The 19,772-nt window shown below is 39.2% G+C and overlaps 1 protein-coding gene across 2 annotated transcripts; it reads left to right on the top strand.

Moving 5' to 3' along the window:
- Nucleotides 1–861: 861 nt before the first annotated feature.
- On the top strand, nucleotides 862–15,661 carry LOC139738144 (small ribosomal subunit protein uS9m-like). 2 transcript variants are annotated; one of them, XM_071648806.1, is made up of 10 exons: nucleotides 862–950; nucleotides 4,126–4,246; nucleotides 5,019–5,122; nucleotides 7,612–7,785; nucleotides 8,656–8,741; nucleotides 10,528–10,603; nucleotides 11,817–11,942; nucleotides 12,537–12,688; nucleotides 14,444–14,613; nucleotides 15,354–15,661. In XM_071648806.1, the coding sequence occupies exons 2-10, from the start codon at nucleotides 4,210–4,212 to the stop codon at nucleotides 15,443–15,445; spliced, it is 1,017 nt and encodes a 338-aa protein (XP_071504907.1). In that variant the 5' UTR covers nucleotides 862–950; nucleotides 4,126–4,209; the 3' UTR covers nucleotides 15,446–15,661. The 2 variants fall into 2 exon arrangements, with proteins under 2 accessions (XP_071504907.1, XP_071504905.1); XM_071648804.1 differs by lacking the exons at nucleotides 862–950; nucleotides 4,126–4,246 and having other exon boundaries at nucleotides 4,814–5,122.
- Nucleotides 15,662–19,772: the final 4,111 nt, after the last annotated feature.

The following is a 19,772-nucleotide window of genomic DNA, read 5'->3' as shown; positions in this document are numbered from 1 at the left end:
AGATGCTTGTCTAGTGAAATATCCATGAGTTTGGTTATTTTTCTTGAACATTCATTGAACAAAGTGCCTTGGGGAGAAGGCCAGCATTTAACTCATACATCAAAATGCCCATGTGATAGAAAGTCCCCTTTAGCTTTCTCTGTCTTCTACATGGAACAGGCTCTTAAGTGATGTTTTATCATGCCAGAAAGTGAAAATATGTTGAATTGTATTTATGTTTTATCTATATGATATACTTTTACTTATACTTTTGAACGGAATATCCGTGATTCCCTCAAACTTTCATCAATGATTAAAACTGGGGTCATATAACTGCGGCAGTGCATAAATCAACTGAAGACGATCCATTCCCCCCCCCCCCCTCCAGTTAAAAAAAGAAAAGAAAAAAGAAAACGATCAGAAAAAAGAAAGAAAGAGAGAGAGAAAGAAAGACAGAAAGAGAGAGACAAACAAAGAAAGAAAGAGAGGGAGAGAGAAAGAAAGAAAGAAAGAAAGAAAGAAAGAAAGAAAGAAAGAAAGAAAGAAAGAAAGAAAGAAAGAAAGAAAAACAAAAAACAAAAAACAAGAAACAAAAACCCAGCACCCAAACTAACAGGACTCTACCATTCTGGAGATCGAGGAGTCGGCGGATGGAGCGGTTTGGGGAGGGGAGTGGGAGAGATAAAAAGCAAGCCGATTATGACAATTTAAGGCATTTACTTTTTAATAACATAAATTTGAACAGGAATTGTGGAATTGCCCACTTACTTCTATTTCATTTATTACCGTATGAGATTATGGACTGTATTTACTTGCAACATATTGCTTTGTATCTCCCTCCATTTTTATTTTTATTTATTTAGGCCCTACGTCGCAAAATGGCTGCGCACAAGGGTGGGCATGTTATCGGCAACCTTCTTTCCAAAACTCTTCGTGTTGGTCCTTTTACGAACCGAGCACCTACAATTTGTGTAAGTAAATACAATCTAAATAATGGTGATATGAGAAATGTTCCCTTTGGAGAACAACTCTCAAAGTAGAAAATGCCAATAAGATGATATAGCCAAGATCAAGAGTTGCATGACCCCGTGTTTGCATCGTTTAACATAGTCCCATACCTTACTATCTGTGCTGGGCAAGGCTATCACGAGTATGATGAGTAGACCTGACCCGTACAGTGACCGTTCAATAGGCCTACCAACCGGTATAGCGGTACGCGGTATACCGCGGTACGCGCTAGCTTCTTTTTATGATTAACTTACGTGTAGAAAATCTAGGTTTATCTATGTCCATCTGTGATCTAGGTCCTACAATCATCCAGGCCATAGCTAGCCAGAACATAGAACCTTTAGGTCTGATCCAGATAAGAGAGAGTGGAAAGTCTAGACACGCCAGTAATCCTTCTGGCTTCAAGTAATTGGGGCCTAGAGTAAAATATCCCGTTTGCGGCAGTTTAAGCATTGTTAAGGGTTTTTCCAACTTGTAAGCAAATCAGGCAAATTATTTTCAACCATTTCATATATCATAGACAAGATTATTCATTAACGCAATTCAATTGTTTTCATAAAAGAAATTTACCTCTGACCAATGCAGTTTTCATGATTTACCAGGGCAAAACCCGGCACAATTTTCGCCGATAAAGGCGATATGCGACGTAGTATTTCTGCTTGCGGCACGATGTACAATACCTATGCAATACGCGCGTGCTCCGCGATCTTTAGCTGAACACCTTCACATGTCTCGCGAACATTGCGTAAGTGCCAATTCCCATTGCGAAAGCACGTGAAAATAGCGGGTGCACATGCATTGGCCGCAAACAAGATCGCAATCGTGTTTTTCTCATTTTTTTTCGATGGTAACATCCACTTTCCGAAAAAAATGGTGGCCCACATCGGCTCGCGAAAGTTCTATTTTACACGAGGATATGTTTTCAAAATCCATGAACATCGAGAAAACGACAAAAAATCCAGTTTCTTGGACCATTGTTTCTTAACTGTTATGTTAAGAAGTACCGAAAATTTCATTTTGGATGCGATATGTTGTCATTTAGGTGAGAAAATTTCACTTTCGTCAGAGATCGTGCCCATTTTATCGGTTGGTTTTTGTTGATTGCTAGTGTGTTAGTATATGTGTAGTGTGCATGTAACAGTGCAGTGCTGTGTTTAGCTGTATATTACCGTGTATGTTGTACCTGCCGCGAACGGCTGCACGGCCGCATACTACTGCAGTTACTCTAGAGTACTGTAAAAGTAAAACATCATACATTCGGCATTGATTCGCGGCATGAAATTTTCGCGAATTGGAGCCGATGGCCTTTTTTTCGGCGTGAAATTTTCGCGAACTGCCATTGGCATTCAATGCATATAGTGTAGATAAGAACTTTCGTGTGCATTTTAATTTCGCGAATCTTGGCGCTCGCGAAATTCGCGAAATTAAAATGCACACGAAAATTCCTCGTTTTACAGTAACTGCGGCAGTATGCGACTGTGCGCCCGTTCGCGGCAGGTACAACATACTAGGTAATATACCGCTTAACTCAGCATTGCACTGTTACATGCACACTACACTTATACTAACACACTACCAATCAACAAAAACCAACCGATAAAATGGGCACAATCTCAGACAAAGGTGAAATTTTCTCATCTAAATGACAACATATCACATCCAAAATTTTATTTTCGGTAGTTCTTAACGTAATGGTTAAGAAACAATGATCCAAGAAACTGGATTTTTTGTCGTTTTCCCGATGTTCATGGATTTTGAAAACATATCCTCACATAAAATAGAACTTTCGCGAGCTGATGTGGGCCGCCATTTTTTTTGGAAAGTGGGTGTTGCCATCGAAAAAAATGAGAAAAACATGAGAAAGACATCAACAACACCGCCAGAATTGTGATCCTGTTTGCAGCCAGTGCATGTGTGCCCGCTATTTTCACATGCTTTCGCAATGGGAATCGGCGCTTACGCAATGTTCGTGAGACATGTGAAGGCGTTCAGCTGAAGATCGCGGAGCACACGCGTATTGCATAGGGATTGTACATTGTGCCGAAAGCAGAGCTAGTCACTGCGCATATCAGCGAAAATTGTGCTGGGTTTTGCCCTGGAAAACTGCGTTTGTCATTGGTAATTTTTTTATGAAAACAATAGCATTAATGAATAATCTTGTCTAGATGATATATGAAATGGTCGAAAATAATTTGCCTGATTTGTTTACACTACAGTGTGGGAAAGCCCTTAACCTGCTGCAAACGGAGTATTTTACTCTAGAGCTTATTATCAATATTATTACTAGATTTATTTATGAATTGTGAGAAAAATATCTTTGAACATATTCTTTGTTTTATTTGAGTGTGAGGGAGTACACATACGCAAGTGTAGACTATAGTGTAGTGTTTGATTAAACGTGCTCAACTAGTAGACAGGCAGGTCTACCATCGTTCTAGATATAGGCCTAGGCCTAGCGCAAGTTGGCCATAATTGATTCAACCACAACGGCATCTAAAATTTGACAGCCTTTCTAAATTCTACCATTTCTAGTTCTTCATGTAGAAACTAATATCTACTGCGCGCAGTTGAACCTTGGTTTGGAGTGATGGTCAGGATTTGCAGTTAGAAATTGACATTTCTGCCCAATGGATCTGAATCTGAATATAAGAGTCAAGACGCTCAGCCTGCGTTCAGAATCTTCCATAGGTATCCATAGGTAGGTAGGTATGGACTTAGTGCAAGGCATCGCTATGGACTGATATTTATAAATTTACCACAAGTACTTACACAATTCCAACATTCTACTCAACGAGAGTAAAATTTGTGGTAGAATGTGAACATTTTTAACAGTTTTGTGGCTGTGTTGCATGTTGGGAGATGTGGGCTCTGTGTCGGTGTATGGGTTGATTGTCAGATGCAGTGTGAAGCTTTTTGTCCCTCCACAACTAGTATCTACTCCAATTACTCTACCCCAGACCAGTACAATTATTTTGTGACTTTTTTGAAACAAATATTCATTTGTTTACGGTATTAATTTATTTCGTGGAATACAATGTATGCTGTACCTGCTATTGTGCAACTCAAGTTAGTACACGAGAGATCACAAGTCATGAAAGTGAAGTTTATTCTTTCTTTGCATCTGTGTAAAACCTCCAGGCTAGGAATCAGCCATGCAGATTACAGGTGACCGACTCCCAATCCAGCAGGGAGGATCAGAAACAATCGGACTCTCTTGCCGCCATGATAGCAGCGGCTCAGGATCGGCGGACTGCATATGGTAATGATCCTCCCTAACTGTTTTTTTCTCAGAACATATTGACTTATTGCATTTTGAAAAGGGAAAAGGTTAGACATGTATGTGTCTGACATGATTTGCTTCTTTATTTTTCTTTCCAAACAGCATCAAGAAAATATTCTTTTTCATTCTGCAGGCTGTTCACTGTCAGGACAAATATGTGTTTGTTAACTAGTTGAAAGATAAAGTGGTTTGCACTACTCTACAAAATCTGCAGATTTGTAAAGTGCTGTCTATTCATGAGTATCTGTACTTTAAATACTTTCAGTGTGTGATAATAGCAAAGAGGGAACTTCTTCCTCCACATTCAGAATAGCACTATGCACAGGGTATTATCAGACTTTTGTGTGGCATAGACATTATGCAGTAGGCAAACAATCTTCGATAAGAGTCATGAGTATACAACTATGTGAATGGGAAAATCCTTTGGATAAAGAGTGTAAAAGTATATAGGCACAAGTATAATTTTCTTGATGTACCTGCTACAAGTAAATGTATTTAAGCTCTTTCCTACAAGCTCCCTGCTGAAATTTTGAAGGGTACAAGCTATATTTCGGAGGTGGTTTTACTGGTAAACAGCACCTTTAAAGTAAGATGAATGGTAGATACTTTAGATTTATTTTTGGTTTGAAACCTGTTTTTGTCACTTGATGTTATTAGTCAGGAAATTTTGTCTTTAGAGAGAAGGAAGTGATGGTGAATGCATGTTATTTGTTGCCATGGTGTATAATTCTAATGTCCTCTTTGATTGTAGATGCTCTCATACAGCGAGAAGAGGCATCGTTTGAGCGAGGGCGCCGTCATCTTGCTAACATGATGGGAGAAGATCCTGAAAATTTCTCACAAGAAGATGTAGATGTGAGTACATCTTAAAGCCGGTCTGCACTGGCCATTATTTTGATGCCAGAACTTTTCGTAAAGAGCGCCATCTATCAAAACTTCCGGTGGCCGGGTTACATCCATAGAACTCTAGTCAGAACTCTAGTTCTGTGGTTACATCGTTTGTGGCTGATCGCCGCCTTGCGCCTGCATGATATGCCGGTCAGCGCACGATCTCACAGCAGCTGTGCACAGAGCCGAGAGAACACACACAAGCAGTGCATAATAATTATGGTGGGGTACCGAGAGCCCAGCCCGGCCCGCCCGGCGCGGCCCGCCCGGCGCGGCCCGCCCGGCGCGGCCTCGATCTTTCGGCCGATCGCGAGGGAACGGGTTACTAAACCTTCGTCGCGAGAGAGATCCACGACAATCCACTCACTCAGCCAAATGACCTACTCGCTATACACAATACCAGCGCAGCGAGCAGAAAAACATCGCTGGGCGGTGAATTACTGTAATGTGGCCGTCGGTTTCTTCGTCGGGCCAGCTGATTTAGATATCTATATGATGTGCAGTAAAATATTCCTTCAAATTTCATGCTCTTTATTGAGTTTTCATGAAGTCCAACACAATGACTCATGAGTGATGAAAGCTCCAGATGCATTAACATACGAATATCTCTCACACATAAATCTTTGCTACTACTAACAGTTAGACGGTAAGAGTTATAGATCTAAACGTTAGTAGTAATAGTACTACTACTAGGCCTTGTAGTACCAGAACAAATGAAGGCCTACATGCGGTTCCTATATCTATGTGCTGTCCCCCTGCCCTGAATATTATTATCACACAAAAGCATGTGAGAAATGACACCAAGCTAATATCTCGAGATTGCAATTGGAAAACAGATAACATATCTTGAATTGATCATGATTTCCTTTCCTAGAAATTTCATTCCACAATTTGTTGAGGCTGGGTTAGTGAGGAACAATAACCTTAAACGCTAAAATGAAAACGTTCATACTGATTGATAGTGATACTGATGTGGCCCGTTATGGGTCTACACCGTACACGTTCACTAATTGACTTAATCAGGCCTAGGTCTAGGTCTAGTCATTAAGTCATCATAGACACTTCTTGTCGTAAGTTGGACGTCAGTATTTATTGTAATAATCACTGAAAAAAATGTGAATAAGGTTGTTTTAAATTTTGTCATCGTTCATCGCGATGTTATGATGATCAACGGCAACGCAGCGGTAATTCGAGTAACGCCAACGGTAACGTTTAGTCGTTACATGGATTTGGAAGGTTATAAATTCAGCGTTCAGTGAATGTCATTTGCAACTGAATAAAAAGTAGGTACAATTGTATATCATACAAGTTGAGTTTCACCCATCTTGGCTTATCAGAGGCTTCTGACTCAGTCTGAGTGCACGTGGAAACTTTCACGACGGGTTGATCCCGCAATCCTGGCACACAGCTTCACAGGCTCGACACCAGTGCTGATGCCCAGTGGTGGACATCCAGCAGCTAGCAGATGACCAGCTAGCCCCGGAGACTGCGCCGCAGTTAATGACCAGCAAAGTCATCCTGTGTTGAATGGCTTGATGGGCCGTCAAGGGCGACGTTTATCTTGTTCATTTCTTGCAGATAAACAGCTCGCATCTCCTCCTACTGGATCCAGCATTTACCAAGTCGTATCCGCGACATAATCGCAGATTGAAGTTCGACACAACGATCAGAATAAACGATCTGAGTGTCGTAGTGTTTGAAAGCACCGGACATACATGCAGATCGCGCGCATCGCGAAGTGATATAGACTCTAGCTAAATCTAGATATCTGTGGTACGTGAATGTACGCACTGGACTGCGCAAGATAATGCGGGAGCGAAGCGAGTCGCTGCGCTGCTAGGCCATCCCCTACGTTTACGGGAACCTGGTGATCTGTGTGTTAAGTCTATGGGAATATCGGAATTCAGTATGGAACGGGTTAATTTTGATGCACGCCGCTCGGCATTATGGGAGACATGCTGGGCACCACAGAGAGAAATGAGCCTTATGATGGCGCTAGACATGTTTCTTACCAATGCAGACCCACTTTAAGTCAAGTATCGATTCCACCATCTCATGTCATGCATAAACTCATACAACTGTAGTTCACATACATCTTCTTGCTCACAAAATGAAATCAGAAAAGCTGGGCATAACTTGTGAATATATCATGCAGGCTTTACTTGTTAATGTGTCAATTTCAGACTTGCAGCTGTTACTTCACAAATTACCTGGAAAAGCTCAGTGGCAGATTATAAGGGCAGCCCAGCTCCTGATGGGAACATTCAAAGAAGGCACATGATATTATGAAGTGCAAAATTTGACCGTGTTTATTCAACATGAAACAATCGGTTTAGCATTTACTTCCAACCCTCTACTGCCAAGGTTACAAATAGACAATCTCACTTAGAACCAATTGATGCTTATTCATTCTGCATACTTTGATAGTAAACATTATTTTCTGTTCTGTCCGACAGAGAGCCATAGAGTATCTCTTTCCTTCTGGACTGTTTGAGAAGAAAGCCAGACCCATGATGAAACCCCCTACAGATTACTATCCCCCACAGAAGGCGGCCCAGTTTGGGGTGGATGGTCGACCCTTTGACAGCCTCTTCTACACCGGGAAGCCAAATTATTTCAACCTGATGCACGTAAGCTAGGATTTCCTTCTCCTCACAGCCGTCACTAAGGTGTGATACAATGAAATCTTTGAAGGCTTCCATGGCGGCAGAATATTGTGTAATAGAAGGCTTAACAGTGCACCACAAATTCTTTCTAGGGTATGTGTGTGGCCCTGAAAAGGGCCTACCCACTGCTGATGTTTTGGCAAGTATGTTCTCATTCTCTTGCAAATGGCAAGAACAAGCTTGCACCAATAAGCCTTCTACCACCTAAAGTGTAATATGCCATGATGTTTGTTCGTGTCAGCCATTCTTGATTTACAGGAAGTTATGTTCTGTACACATAGTGCCCAAAATGATTTATTAAGACTGCTTGCCAAATTTTGCCAAATTTGTTTGAAGGTTGGAATTATAGGTCATCTTCTTCTTTCTCATTTTTCTTTCTCTTCTCTCTGCTCTCCTCATTCTTCTTCTTCTTCTTCTTCTTTTTCTCATTTTTTTGTTTCTTCTTTTTCTACCTCTTCTACCTCCTCCTCTTCTTCTCTTCTACATTTTCTTCTAATTTTTCCTCTTGTCATCTGTAATTCTGCTTTACTTGTACATTATACATTATACTGTCTGCAGTGCATGGATGGTAACACCACCTGAATTGAGGAATCATTTGGCTGATGCATAGTTCATAGTGTCAAAGTCATCAATGTATGTTGGTGCATTTGTAGATGATATGCTTTATGATATGTGGTTGCTGGAGGTTCTATGACTTGAATGGATACAAACAGAGAGGCACTTGGTATAATTCTCCCTATCGCATATAAATGTAAACATTTTGTCGCTATCGGGTCAGGTTCCTTGTTTCAATCAGTAAAATTACTATTTTGTACTTGTTACTTCTCCACACAGGACACAGCTACCCAGATGAGGAAGGTGATGGCTAAAGAGGATGAGATGGTTGCCAAGGGGATCCTCATCCACCAATCAGAGCCAGTGTAAGTTATCCACCAATCAGAGCCAGTGTAAGTTATCCACCAATCAGAGCCAGTGTGAGTTCTTCTGGTAGTCATTTTCTGAGCTGACCAAGGCTACAGCTAAACTGAAGAGCTTGGGTGCATATTACCTGTATACATCTTTTTTTATGCCTCCGCAACGAAGTGGCCGGAGGCATTATGTTTTCGGGTCGTCCGTCCGTCCGTCCGTCCGTCCGTCCCGTTTTGTTTTTGTCGATATCTCAAGAACCGTGTGGTGGTTTTACATCAAACTTGGTATGAGGGTATATCCTTGGGGGATAATACTTTGTGTGGATTTTAGGGTCACAGGGTCAAAGGTCAAAGGTCACAGGTTATTTTGTGAAAAAAAAATTGAAATTTCATGTTTTTCTCCATATCTCGCAAATGGTTCAAGGTATCTTCATGGGACTTAGTATATATGCTTGTACTGATGGGCAGTGATTATCTAGGGAAGTTGGGGTCGTGGGTCAAAGGTCAGGGGGTCAAAGGTCAAGGTCAACTCCTCAAAATATCACTACTTTCCTGAGAATGCAATATGCCTGAAGGTTTTTTTTTTTTTAAACTTGATGTATGGCATGTATTACCCAATATATATTTTGGGGGAAGTTTCTTGCCAAAAGGTCAAAGGTCAAAAGGTCAAAGGTCAAGTGAAAGTGCTAAATTGCACTTTTTCCTCCATATCTCGAAAGTAACTCCAGGTATCATCATGAAACTTACATATTTATGCATGTTCAACCTAACAGTGATTCTCTTTGGAACTGTGAGGTCAAAGGTCAAAGGCCAGGTTTAGATAATGCTATTTTCCCATTTGATACTGAAATTATACTTTTCCTCAATACCTTGAAAATTACTCAATGCATAAACTTATAAAAGGGTCAAAAGTCAAGTAAAAATCATCAGTTCCCCAAATACCTGCACTCTGACATTTTAATCATTCATCCAATTGAACCTAGTTCTAGGAAAGTGAACATTCAGCACATTTGTGTCAAACCTGTCCTTTTAATATTTTGCCAATTGTGTGAAACTGTCATCACACATTGTCAAGACATTGTACTATAGACCTATTAGGAGAACCATGCATTATGGCGGAGGCATATCAGTAGCCGTAGCGATATGTCTAGTCTAATATGGAATTGTGGAATCGTAGCAAAGTTTCTTGTGTCATGTTTTTGTTTGTTATTGGTTTTGGCTTACTATGAGCTTTGGTCATAAAAACAGGTCATGTATGTGCTGTAAAGGTTATTATACGTAGATTGTGAGTGAATTGTAGAATATTCTAGAATTATCTATGCAACATTCTACAATTATCTATGCAGATATAAAAAGCACGTGAAGATGCATGTCTTTTGCCAACACCACCTTTGGCTTGGGGACTGTTGTGTTCTGGTTATGATATATGATGAAGTGTCTGAAGTTAAGACTAATGTTATGCATAAAGGCCTGGAGACCAGGCTAGAGAGAGAGAGAGAGAGAACAGCATTGTGTAAATAAATTTCAGCATTCACCGTACATCACTGTTTGCAAAGTTGTTTGCTTGGTACTTCTTCCCAACAATGTAACAGGAACTGACACCACTTTTTGTCATCTTATGGTCATATTACTTTATAAATTCCAGTGCCAAACTGGATGATTTTAGTGTGTTGTCCATTATTGCATGTAATATCATAACTGACTCCAAAATCAGCCACCATTGCAAGATTGTGCCCAGGTACCATCTTTCCTGGGGTTCATCCAAATTCTAACGTTATTACCTCTTTTTATTTCTCAGTAACTTGGCGAGGAGTGAGTGGATAGACAAAGCGAGTGTTGAGAGAATAGTTGTAGAGACTCTGACAGAGAAAGAGGTAAGTCATACAAAGCAAATTCTTACCTTCTTCTTCTTCTTCTTCTTCTGATTAAGTCTGCCTCCTTCAATAGACTGAAGATTCTTGCAGACTGTTGCTATTTTTATACATTATAATACAATTTATTTACAGATATTTACAAGCACATAGAAAATTTGACGAAAATAACTAGCCACTGTGATCAAAACCTTTCAGAAAATACTCTTCAAGATATTGGAAGTTCTTGATCTTGTCAATGCTGAATCATCCTTGACTCTTAAAATTGTGCATACTAACATAACTCAGCTCAGGGGCAGATCCAAAAATTCTGTGAAAAGGGGGGAGGGGACGGCAAAAATATTTCTGGTGCCACTTCCAGGTTTCATCGGCTAACGACCAAAAAAAAAAAAAAAACCTCCACGCACAATTTTTCTGTTTCTTTCAAAGGCTTCAGTGCAATTTTCTGCTCCCAATACAATCAACTAACAACGATGTTATTTTCACAAATTGAAGGGGGGGGCCCATGCCCCCTTTAATTTTTTTCTTTTTATTTCTTTTGTTTTAACAAAAAAAATGCCCCCCCCCCCCCCCTCTAGTAGAATGATCTGCTTATGCAGCTGGTAATAAGTTTTAATGAAATTGAATCAGCATCAGTATGAATGAAGTGGAGTGATCATTGTTTCCCTTATGGAATAGTATGATTATGCAGCAACATGATATTTGACAAATGTTCTGATAAAAGCCATGTGTTTTGAGGTATGTGAGGATCAAACCCAAGATGTTTGTGCGTTATATTTCTTAAGCAAGACCTATGATTATATAAGAGAATTGTGACTGAGCCATAAATGATTGTGCTCATACTTCAGTTAACTTTGTCATACATAGAAAGTCATTAAACATATAAATTACTCTTTAGTTTGATAAGGTGTTTTGCACTTAAGCAGTTTAGTGAAAGTGAAGCGCAAATTAAAAAACATTTTTCTTCATACCGCACATTTTCCTTTTATGATAGGGAATTACGACCATGATTGTGTAGCGTTTAGTTTGTCTATGCTATGGCTGCTGATTCATTTTCATAAGGCTGTTTGATAGATGAAATCTAGACAATGTTGTATTATCTTCCTCTAATGTATTTGCCATGTGATATTGTATGTTACAAAGGAAACCAAAAGTACCTTTAATATCTTGGTTTTTATTCCTCCTCCTTTCTCACATAAAACTCCAAATCAAACAGTATCAAAATTTCATCAATCTACTGGAGCGCATCCTTCAGCTGCCGTATGCCAGCGAGGTTGCTGATTACATCCACGGGTTCAGAAGGGAGCTTGTTGCTGTACTGAGTAAAGAGGTCATTCCTCCGGTAAGTCTAGCATGAAATGTTGGAAGTGACCCTCCTTTGAAGGCCGCTGTTGGATCTTCAAGGAATCAGGCCTTTAGTCTTGATGCTATCAATCTCTTTTTGAAATAATGGAAGTGGACAGTTGATCACAGCCTTCAGTTCATTGCTGAAAAGTCATTCTGCATCATCAATTAACAGGACTCTTAACTTCTTTTATTCGGTAACTTTGTGATAGTCTTAGACTGTCACAAAGTGTTGTGATAGGACAGAGAGGTATTTTGCATAGAAAAAAAACAATGCTTTGGAAGTCTAAAGTTTCACTTTTCCACAAAGAGTGATGTTAAAAAAAAATCACATGGACATTTGAAAAGGTTATTATGTCATCACAAAACAGGTCTCCCATCCCCTTGAGCCCAAACCTTCAATGAATTGTTTGTGTTTCTTTTAAATGCCTTCCAGAAGAAGGAGACATCCCTCAATGGATAGATTCATAAGTATTGCATTTAATGTTTTATTTTGCAAAGGCATGTTACAACCGGCTACGTTTTCATTTGCTGTAGTTGATTGGGTATCGTTTATGATAGTTTGTCATTTTTGTCTCCTTATTTCCCGCAGATACAGCATGATGAAAGTGGGAGGCCGTTCAGTACGGCAGAGGGATTGCGGAAGATGGCCAAAGCCAGCGTCATCCTGAGGGATCATGGGAAGGGTCAGGTGATGGTCAACGGCAAGGAGTTCATGGTATACTTCAACATGGTCAGAGTTCGGTAAGTGCCTCCAAGTGGCTGGTGGAATATCGTGAGATGAGTCCTGGAAATGCAGCTTGCAGAGTGGTTGTACAGGGGAAACTCGGTATAACGAACACTGCTATAACGAGATATCGGTTATAACGAGGAAATTCTCTCGGTCCCAAATTTCCTTCCACACAAGTCTATGTAAAATGCTACTCTTATAGCGAGATCGGCTATAACGAAATAACTGCTATAACGAGATAAATTTTGTGATTTCCAAACAAAGAAAAACATAGTAAATCAAACCTGCTATAGCGAGGTAAAGCAAAATGCCTTCGGTAAAGCTTACTTCGCCTGTGCTATCATCTTCCGAGATTGTAAAGCTTGATGCGCCAAAAACTGTCTTGTACACACGTATAGTCATTTTCTTCAGTGCACTCCAGCTAGCACTGCATGTTGTACGTGTAAAGTGTGTGTGTGCACACACATTGATACATGCAGAAAATGTGGTGGGACGGCCATATGTATACATGACATCATCATGACGTTTAGCAGGTGTGAGGCAATTTGATGCTGTGATTGGCCTTCTACTTAGGGAATTCCCCGTCTTCACACACACGCAGTCATAATGTACATACAGAATGTGTCACATACACACACAGCATTGTGCAGACCATATTCAAGCTTTCCACACAACACACACCCATAACCACATACCAATCCACAGACGATCTTGATACAATCGCAAGCTATATAAATTTACAAATTCAAACATCTACAATTAATAAGAAACACATTCTTGATATTGGATTTCCTTGGCGAAAAACATCTTCTTACCCATAAAGGTGAGTAATTCCCTCACACACAATATCAAGTTATCAGTATTGATTGAAATATGATGGGTAGTCCCACATGTGCAAATCAATGTCTTTATTTTATGCCTTCTTTTATGCCTACTGATATAACGAGATATCGGCTATAACGAGGAAAATGACTCGGTCCCGACCATCTCGTTATATCGAGTTTCCACTGTATCTGGGTACAGCATCCTAAAAGCCCCAGTACCATCTTTATGAGACAGGCATGATATTCTGTAGATTTAAATTTGATTTCAGATTTTTTTTTTCTTAAGTCTATACGCATTGTGCTTTTTCCATGTATCAAAATCACCTGAAATTTTGATCCCCGATTTTTTTCAACAAACCTAAATGTCATCCCTGATGAGAGTCAACAAAAATTCAATAAATTATTTCTAAATTTGATAGACCCCTAAAAATCGTCAGTGCTGAGTAAGTGATGGGCAATGAGTTTGATCATGTTATCTCTGATTCTGAGTAGTGATGTAACATCAGGCACTTTTCCAGAGTAGCCACACTTTTATATTAATGACTAACAACAGATATTAAACAATTCATGTGAGAATATGATCAGTACTTACATGCCAAATAGTTCCACAAGTAGTCCTAAGTATCACTTGAATGTCAGGCAATGAAACTTGGACAAGCTGTGTGTTTAAATAGTATAGTACTTTTGTATCGTTATTTCAAGAACCCATTATCTGTAAAAAGAGTGTATTACTGATTTTATTTTTGTTAATACTTTTAGCATCATAACTTTGAGAGTCAGTAGTTTTTGAAGAATGACTTAAGAAAACAGAAAGTAACTTCATTAAAGGGATTTTTAGATCCGATTTAGATATTTATTCATAGCATCGGCCAAGACTAAAAGTGCTGTGTGTGTGTCTCTCTCTTTATCTCTCTCTGTGATGTGTCTGAATTGTGTGTGTGACAGAGAGCAGATCTTGTTTCCGTTCCACTTCACCCGTACCCTGGGACGGTTTGACCTAGAGTGTGAGGTGGAGGATGGGGGCTTGACCGGCCAGGCAGGGGCCATCAGGCTGGCCACGTCCAGAGCTCTCTGCAGCTTTGTGGATCAGCAGCAGGTTGAACAGATGAGGCAAGGTGAGCTTCGAAGAAGGGAGTGGGGGGGGGGGGGGGGGGGGAGTGAGATCCATGTACCCCCTCTTCATGTGTGTGTTCTGGTTTTGTTACCCTGTCAGCACAGCCAACGCAAAAAGCCATTAGCGTCCTTGTTGTAATGAGGTCATATAATATAGCAAGTATATGATATAATGAGGTATTCTTACAGGTCCCGTTCATTGTTTTTTTATTATTCTTTTGTTTTTATCTCTTGTATAACAAAATGCCTGATGCAAAATACGAAGAAATGTCAGTAGTCCCAAGTAACTTGTTATATCAAGGCTCCCTTTTATGTTTGTTTCCACTTAAAGCCATGGTCAAACAGTCACTTACGTTGAGTTATGTCTGCCACAGATAGGTATGGACAATTGGAAGGAGCATGGACGCAGGCATCTGCAGTGTCATAATTAGATGTAACTGCTGTAGCTGATTCGTAGTGAAATGCAAAATTAAAGCATCAAGCCTTCAAAATTTCACAAGGAGTTGCCAGGCATGCAGACTTAAGCAAGTAACTGCAATTAAACGTAACTACATGTAAGTGAGTGTAAATATCCGTAGGTTGGATGCAGACCATCCAGGAAAATTTTTACTTTGTTTTTGTGTTACTTGTTATTTGTTTGTTTGCTTGTTGGGTTAGGCAATCTTTGGCAAATTGTTAAAGGAAACGACAAATTTTTCTTGAGGGAATGGTCAAATGCTTTGGTCTTCTCTTTGCCTGGCAGCTGGACTATTGACCCTTGACCCACGACTGAGGGAGAGGAAGAAGCCTGGACAGGCCGGAGCCAGAAAGAAGTTCACATGGAAGAAGAGATAGCCCCGCCCAGTATCTGATGACCACTATTCTATCAGACTTTTGCAATAATCCCATTCACTGTTAGCCAGAGTGTGACCATATGGGATGGGACACTTACTTCAAGCTGGAACGGAAGGTCATGTGACAATTGATGATTGACAAGGATTGATATTTTGCTCGCAGAATGGATTCCTGTTGAGTTGATCTGCACTGGCTCCAAACAGATCTGATTGTTGGATTTTTTTTTCTGTCCTAGGCTGCGTTCGAGCCCTCAGAAGTGAACCAAAACCGATCCAATCCAAAGAGTACCGTGCCATACTGTGCCAAATTTGGAGCGTTTGAGCACTTTGTGGAGAAAGCATACCTCATGAGTTATTTTTAAAGGGGGTCACACATTTTGTAGCAAAAGGGTCATTCACTTGGCACGTGAAATGTCCCAAACAAGGGAATTGTGTTTCAGAGGAGTAATTTTGTTGAGGCAGCTAGTTAAGTCTCTACTGGCATGAAGGGATGGACACCAAAGGACAAAACCAGCCCCCTGATACATATTACTTTATGTCATTTGCCTCCTAGCCCCCTGACATCTACACTCAGGGTCAGCTCTTGGTCAACCCTCAAACTGACCCCTTCTGTATTCAGAGCTACAGAGAATGCTACTTTGTCACTATGACCCTGACCCATACTCATACCTGACAGCAGTATGTAGAACAAGTATTAGTCCAAAGAGATGCTCACCCATTAATTGTTGGTCTTTTTTTTTATATGTTCTTTTTTTTGTTTCCTATTAATCAATGATACTGTAAAACAAGGAATGTTTGCATGCATTTTAATTTCGCAAATTTCGCGAGCGCCAAGATTCGCAAAATTAAAATACACTCAAAAGTTCTTGTCTACACTATATGCATTGAATGCCAGTGGCAATTCGCGAAAATTTCATGCCTCGAAAAAGGCTGTCGGCTCCAATTCACGAAAATTTCAGGTTTTACAGTAGATTCTCTGTATGTTCCAGTTGGGATAGATAGTGAATTGTGCATTGATTTTCATTTTTATTTTTTTTGTTTTCTTGTTTGCTTATGTACTGTCTCCTTTATTTTATTTTATTTTATTATTATTTTTTTTTTGGGGGGGGGGAGATAGGGTGGGAGAGAACACACCTTTAATGTTCTTGACAATTATGTCTACCATTACAGCCTGGCATATGGTGTTAGAATGTAATGTTGATTAATAAATGTGATATTCAATATGATATTATTATTGTACTGTTTAGAGCGTTGTTTTAGTCTTGTTAGTGTCTTTACAAGGTTGTATATTCATCTCATAATTCTTCATTAATTTTATGTAAACATTTCCACATAATCACATAAGATGACATTGAAATCCTGGCAGAAAATATTGGAGATTCTTGATTTTAAAGATTAAATATCATTTCAGGTTCGTCCATAGAAAGGAGAGAGAGAGAGAGAGAGAGAGAGAGAGAAAAAAATATATATACACCCTGTATATACAACTGTATATAAATATACATACACACACACATACACACACATACGTGTCTATGGTGGAAACCGAGGACCTGTTTTACCCATAAGAACTCTACCACATAACCGAGGACCTGTGTGTCAGTAGGACTCTTGTCAACCGAGGACTCATTCGTATATTACCATCCAACTGAGGACTTATTACAATAATGCAAATCGAAGACCTACAAACATGTACCCCTACATGCAAAAGCATGCAAAAGCAGACCGTTTGGAATGGTCTGCGTACCCGAGGACGTCCTCGGTTCTCTGTGTGTCCTCGGTTTAAATGTAAAGTACATGTATGTGTGTCCTCGTTACACACACCATGGGTAAGTGCACACACAGACACATATATATTATATATATACAATGTATACATGTACAGTACATGTCGTTTGTGGTGTGTAATAATTGTGTACAGCCTGTACCCAATGAAAATCAAAGAGCTCATGATAATAAGAATTTTGTACACGTATGATGTATTACAACTCATGACATGTAACATAGTGCTACGTGAAATACAGAAATGCACTCCAGAATTTGTCTTTGGCTGTAATACTACCACCAATTATTTATTGCAAGACACAATCCCAAAAGCATAATGAACAAAAAAAGAAAATAGCATCAAAGATAAAAATAAACAAGCCTGAAACAATTCTCCCCACTGACCAGAAATGATAAACGTGTGTACGTATTTACCTTCTTGTTCCTTATGTCACATACACATTTCAAATATGTAAAATCAACCAGGGCCCTGTTGCATAAATAACCTGAGAAAAACTCCGGTTAGAGGCGGGTGCCTACCCGAGTTTCATGGTTAGTCAATTTCTCTGGTTAAAAATTCTTAACCAGAGTTTCTGGATTTAACCATGAGAAAAACTCTGGTTAAGGCTTTATGCAACAGGGCCCAGGTTGCCATATAACGTGGAGGCAGGCATACATGTTATACAAAGAAAAGTATCCCAATGTGCTGAGGGAAAATGCATCAAAGAATAGTACATGGTATAATTACAATAAATCCTCTTTGTCCATTATCTATTGATACATCTGCAGCAAACGAGACAGGCTAAATGTAGCCACAGAGGCAAAAAGTCTCTAACACCCACAATTTGAAGTTCTACAAGGAGCGATTGTAATAACTCACATTTGACAGTTTGACACATCAATTGTGATAATTGTTTATAAGTTTTCCACAGCCTATATAAGGCTGAGGGATTTTGCGTTTGGCAAACAATTATGGCATATTGTTTTATAACATCTACTGACCATTACAGGGCTTTCTTGTTGGGAAAATTATGACAGCAATGTTAAATAGAGATGCACTGAAAAATAAAAATCTTGCCCATTTCACTCATCAATACAAGTAGTTTTCTGAAGGATCACTATATTTTAGTCACAAAAATTGGACGACACATGGACTACACTTCATCAGGTTTCCAAATATTGCAAAGTCCAATTTCCAAGCACACATGTGAATTGAGGAGAATCTAGATACCACAGTACCCATTCTAATGTCAGCCTTGTATATATTGTCTTCAGCAGGCCACCTCTACAGCTGCTCATACTCACACATCAAAGTCAGTGAGATTCTTGCACGCTACAGGCATCTAAATACATTTTGTAATTCTGTTGTTAAAACACAAAATGATATTCATCTCTCTCTCTCTTTGTTTGTTTTGGTTTTTTTTTCTCAGGGGGCCTCTTGCAAAATCAAGGAGACTTTAATAGCAACACTTCAACTTGTGGTAGGCACACCAACATTTAATGCATCTTACTTGTGTAACAAGTTGATGATGACAGCCACAACTGCTCCATAGGCAACTGGAGCTGCCATAACAGAGCACACTTGAAATGTTTGTTTTTTTCCTTTATTCAGTATGTCTTTTTTTTTCATGAAGAATGATAAAATATTTTGTACAATATGTTGTCACGACTTTGTATGCTTGATAAGTGCATTCTTCCACTTCTTAAATAAAAATATACCTTCTGTATACACATAACTATATTTTTAATTCTTGTTGCTTTTTTTTTTACTGCCAAGCAGTATGTTCTTTAAGGGTGTAATTTCTCACAATTACATGTAAAAGCTAAATGAGTTTTGAACTCAGGACTTCATAAATTTCTTCCTAGTGTGAAATCACATCTTCAGCCAAAATGAAGCCAAAAAATTTCAAGAGACTGCAAATGCAGGCTACTATCTTTAATGACAAAACTTGACGCCACTTCACTATCCTTTGTCATGTGCTCAGCATCTGCATTGTACACGATACGATGTACTGTGAAACTGATACATGTACATGTACTTTCTCCATGATTCTTACAGATAACACGTCCATGTGAAAAGAACTGCCGAATACACCTAAATTTTAACTAAAAATCAAATACAATAATATGTACTAACTCCTTAATATAGATACTGAATATATTTCAAAAAGAAAATCTATTTCAGGACTTGCCTATCTCCTTCATTGCAGCTCTTTACTTACACGATAAAACGTGTGCGCATATTTGCAAATTTGATATAACACGATATAATGAGATATCCAATATAACAATGAAACTCTTGTTACAATTAGGTTTCACTGAAATAAAAAATGTTAGCATCTGAAGCGACATTCAAAGTCTAAGAGATCTAGTTTTGTTTCCTTTTTAATTTTGTGGGCAGGGACAAAAGTGCATTGGCATCAAAATGTTTCTTTCGTGTGAATACAAATCTTACTCTTGAATTTATTTGTAAGTTTTAGTTGACTGGTGTAAAGAGGAATACAACTTTGCCATGCTCACTGCTGTCACTACTAGAAAGAAAAGGTTTATTTGATCACCACTGT

Source organism: Diadema antillarum, unplaced genomic scaffold, assembly GCF_040938485.1.
Source record: "Diadema antillarum isolate AM-2024a unplaced genomic scaffold, OU_Dant_1.0 seq00000724_RagTag, whole genome shotgun sequence".
Classification (NCBI taxonomy): Eukaryota; Metazoa; Echinodermata; class Echinoidea; order Diadematoida; family Diadematidae; genus Diadema; species Diadema antillarum.
Note: the sequence above shows the minus strand (reverse complement) of the source record. Positions and strands in the feature narration are given on the sequence as shown.

What these genes read in the sequence shown, in the direction of transcription:
- LOC139738144 (XM_071648804.1), top strand. Translation starts at nt 4,958, where the DNA reads ATGGTGAATGCATGTTATTTGTTGCCATGGTGTATAATTCTAATGTCC. An exon ending in TCTCACAAGAAGATGTAGAT is followed by an intron (nt 5,123 to 7,611) that starts GTGAGTACATCT and finishes TCTGTCCGACAG; the next exon opens with AGAGCCATAGAGTATCTCTT. An exon ending in ATTATTTCAACCTGATGCAC is followed by an intron (nt 7,786 to 8,655) that starts GTAAGCTAGGAT and finishes TTCTCCACACAG; the next exon opens with GACACAGCTACCCAGATGAG.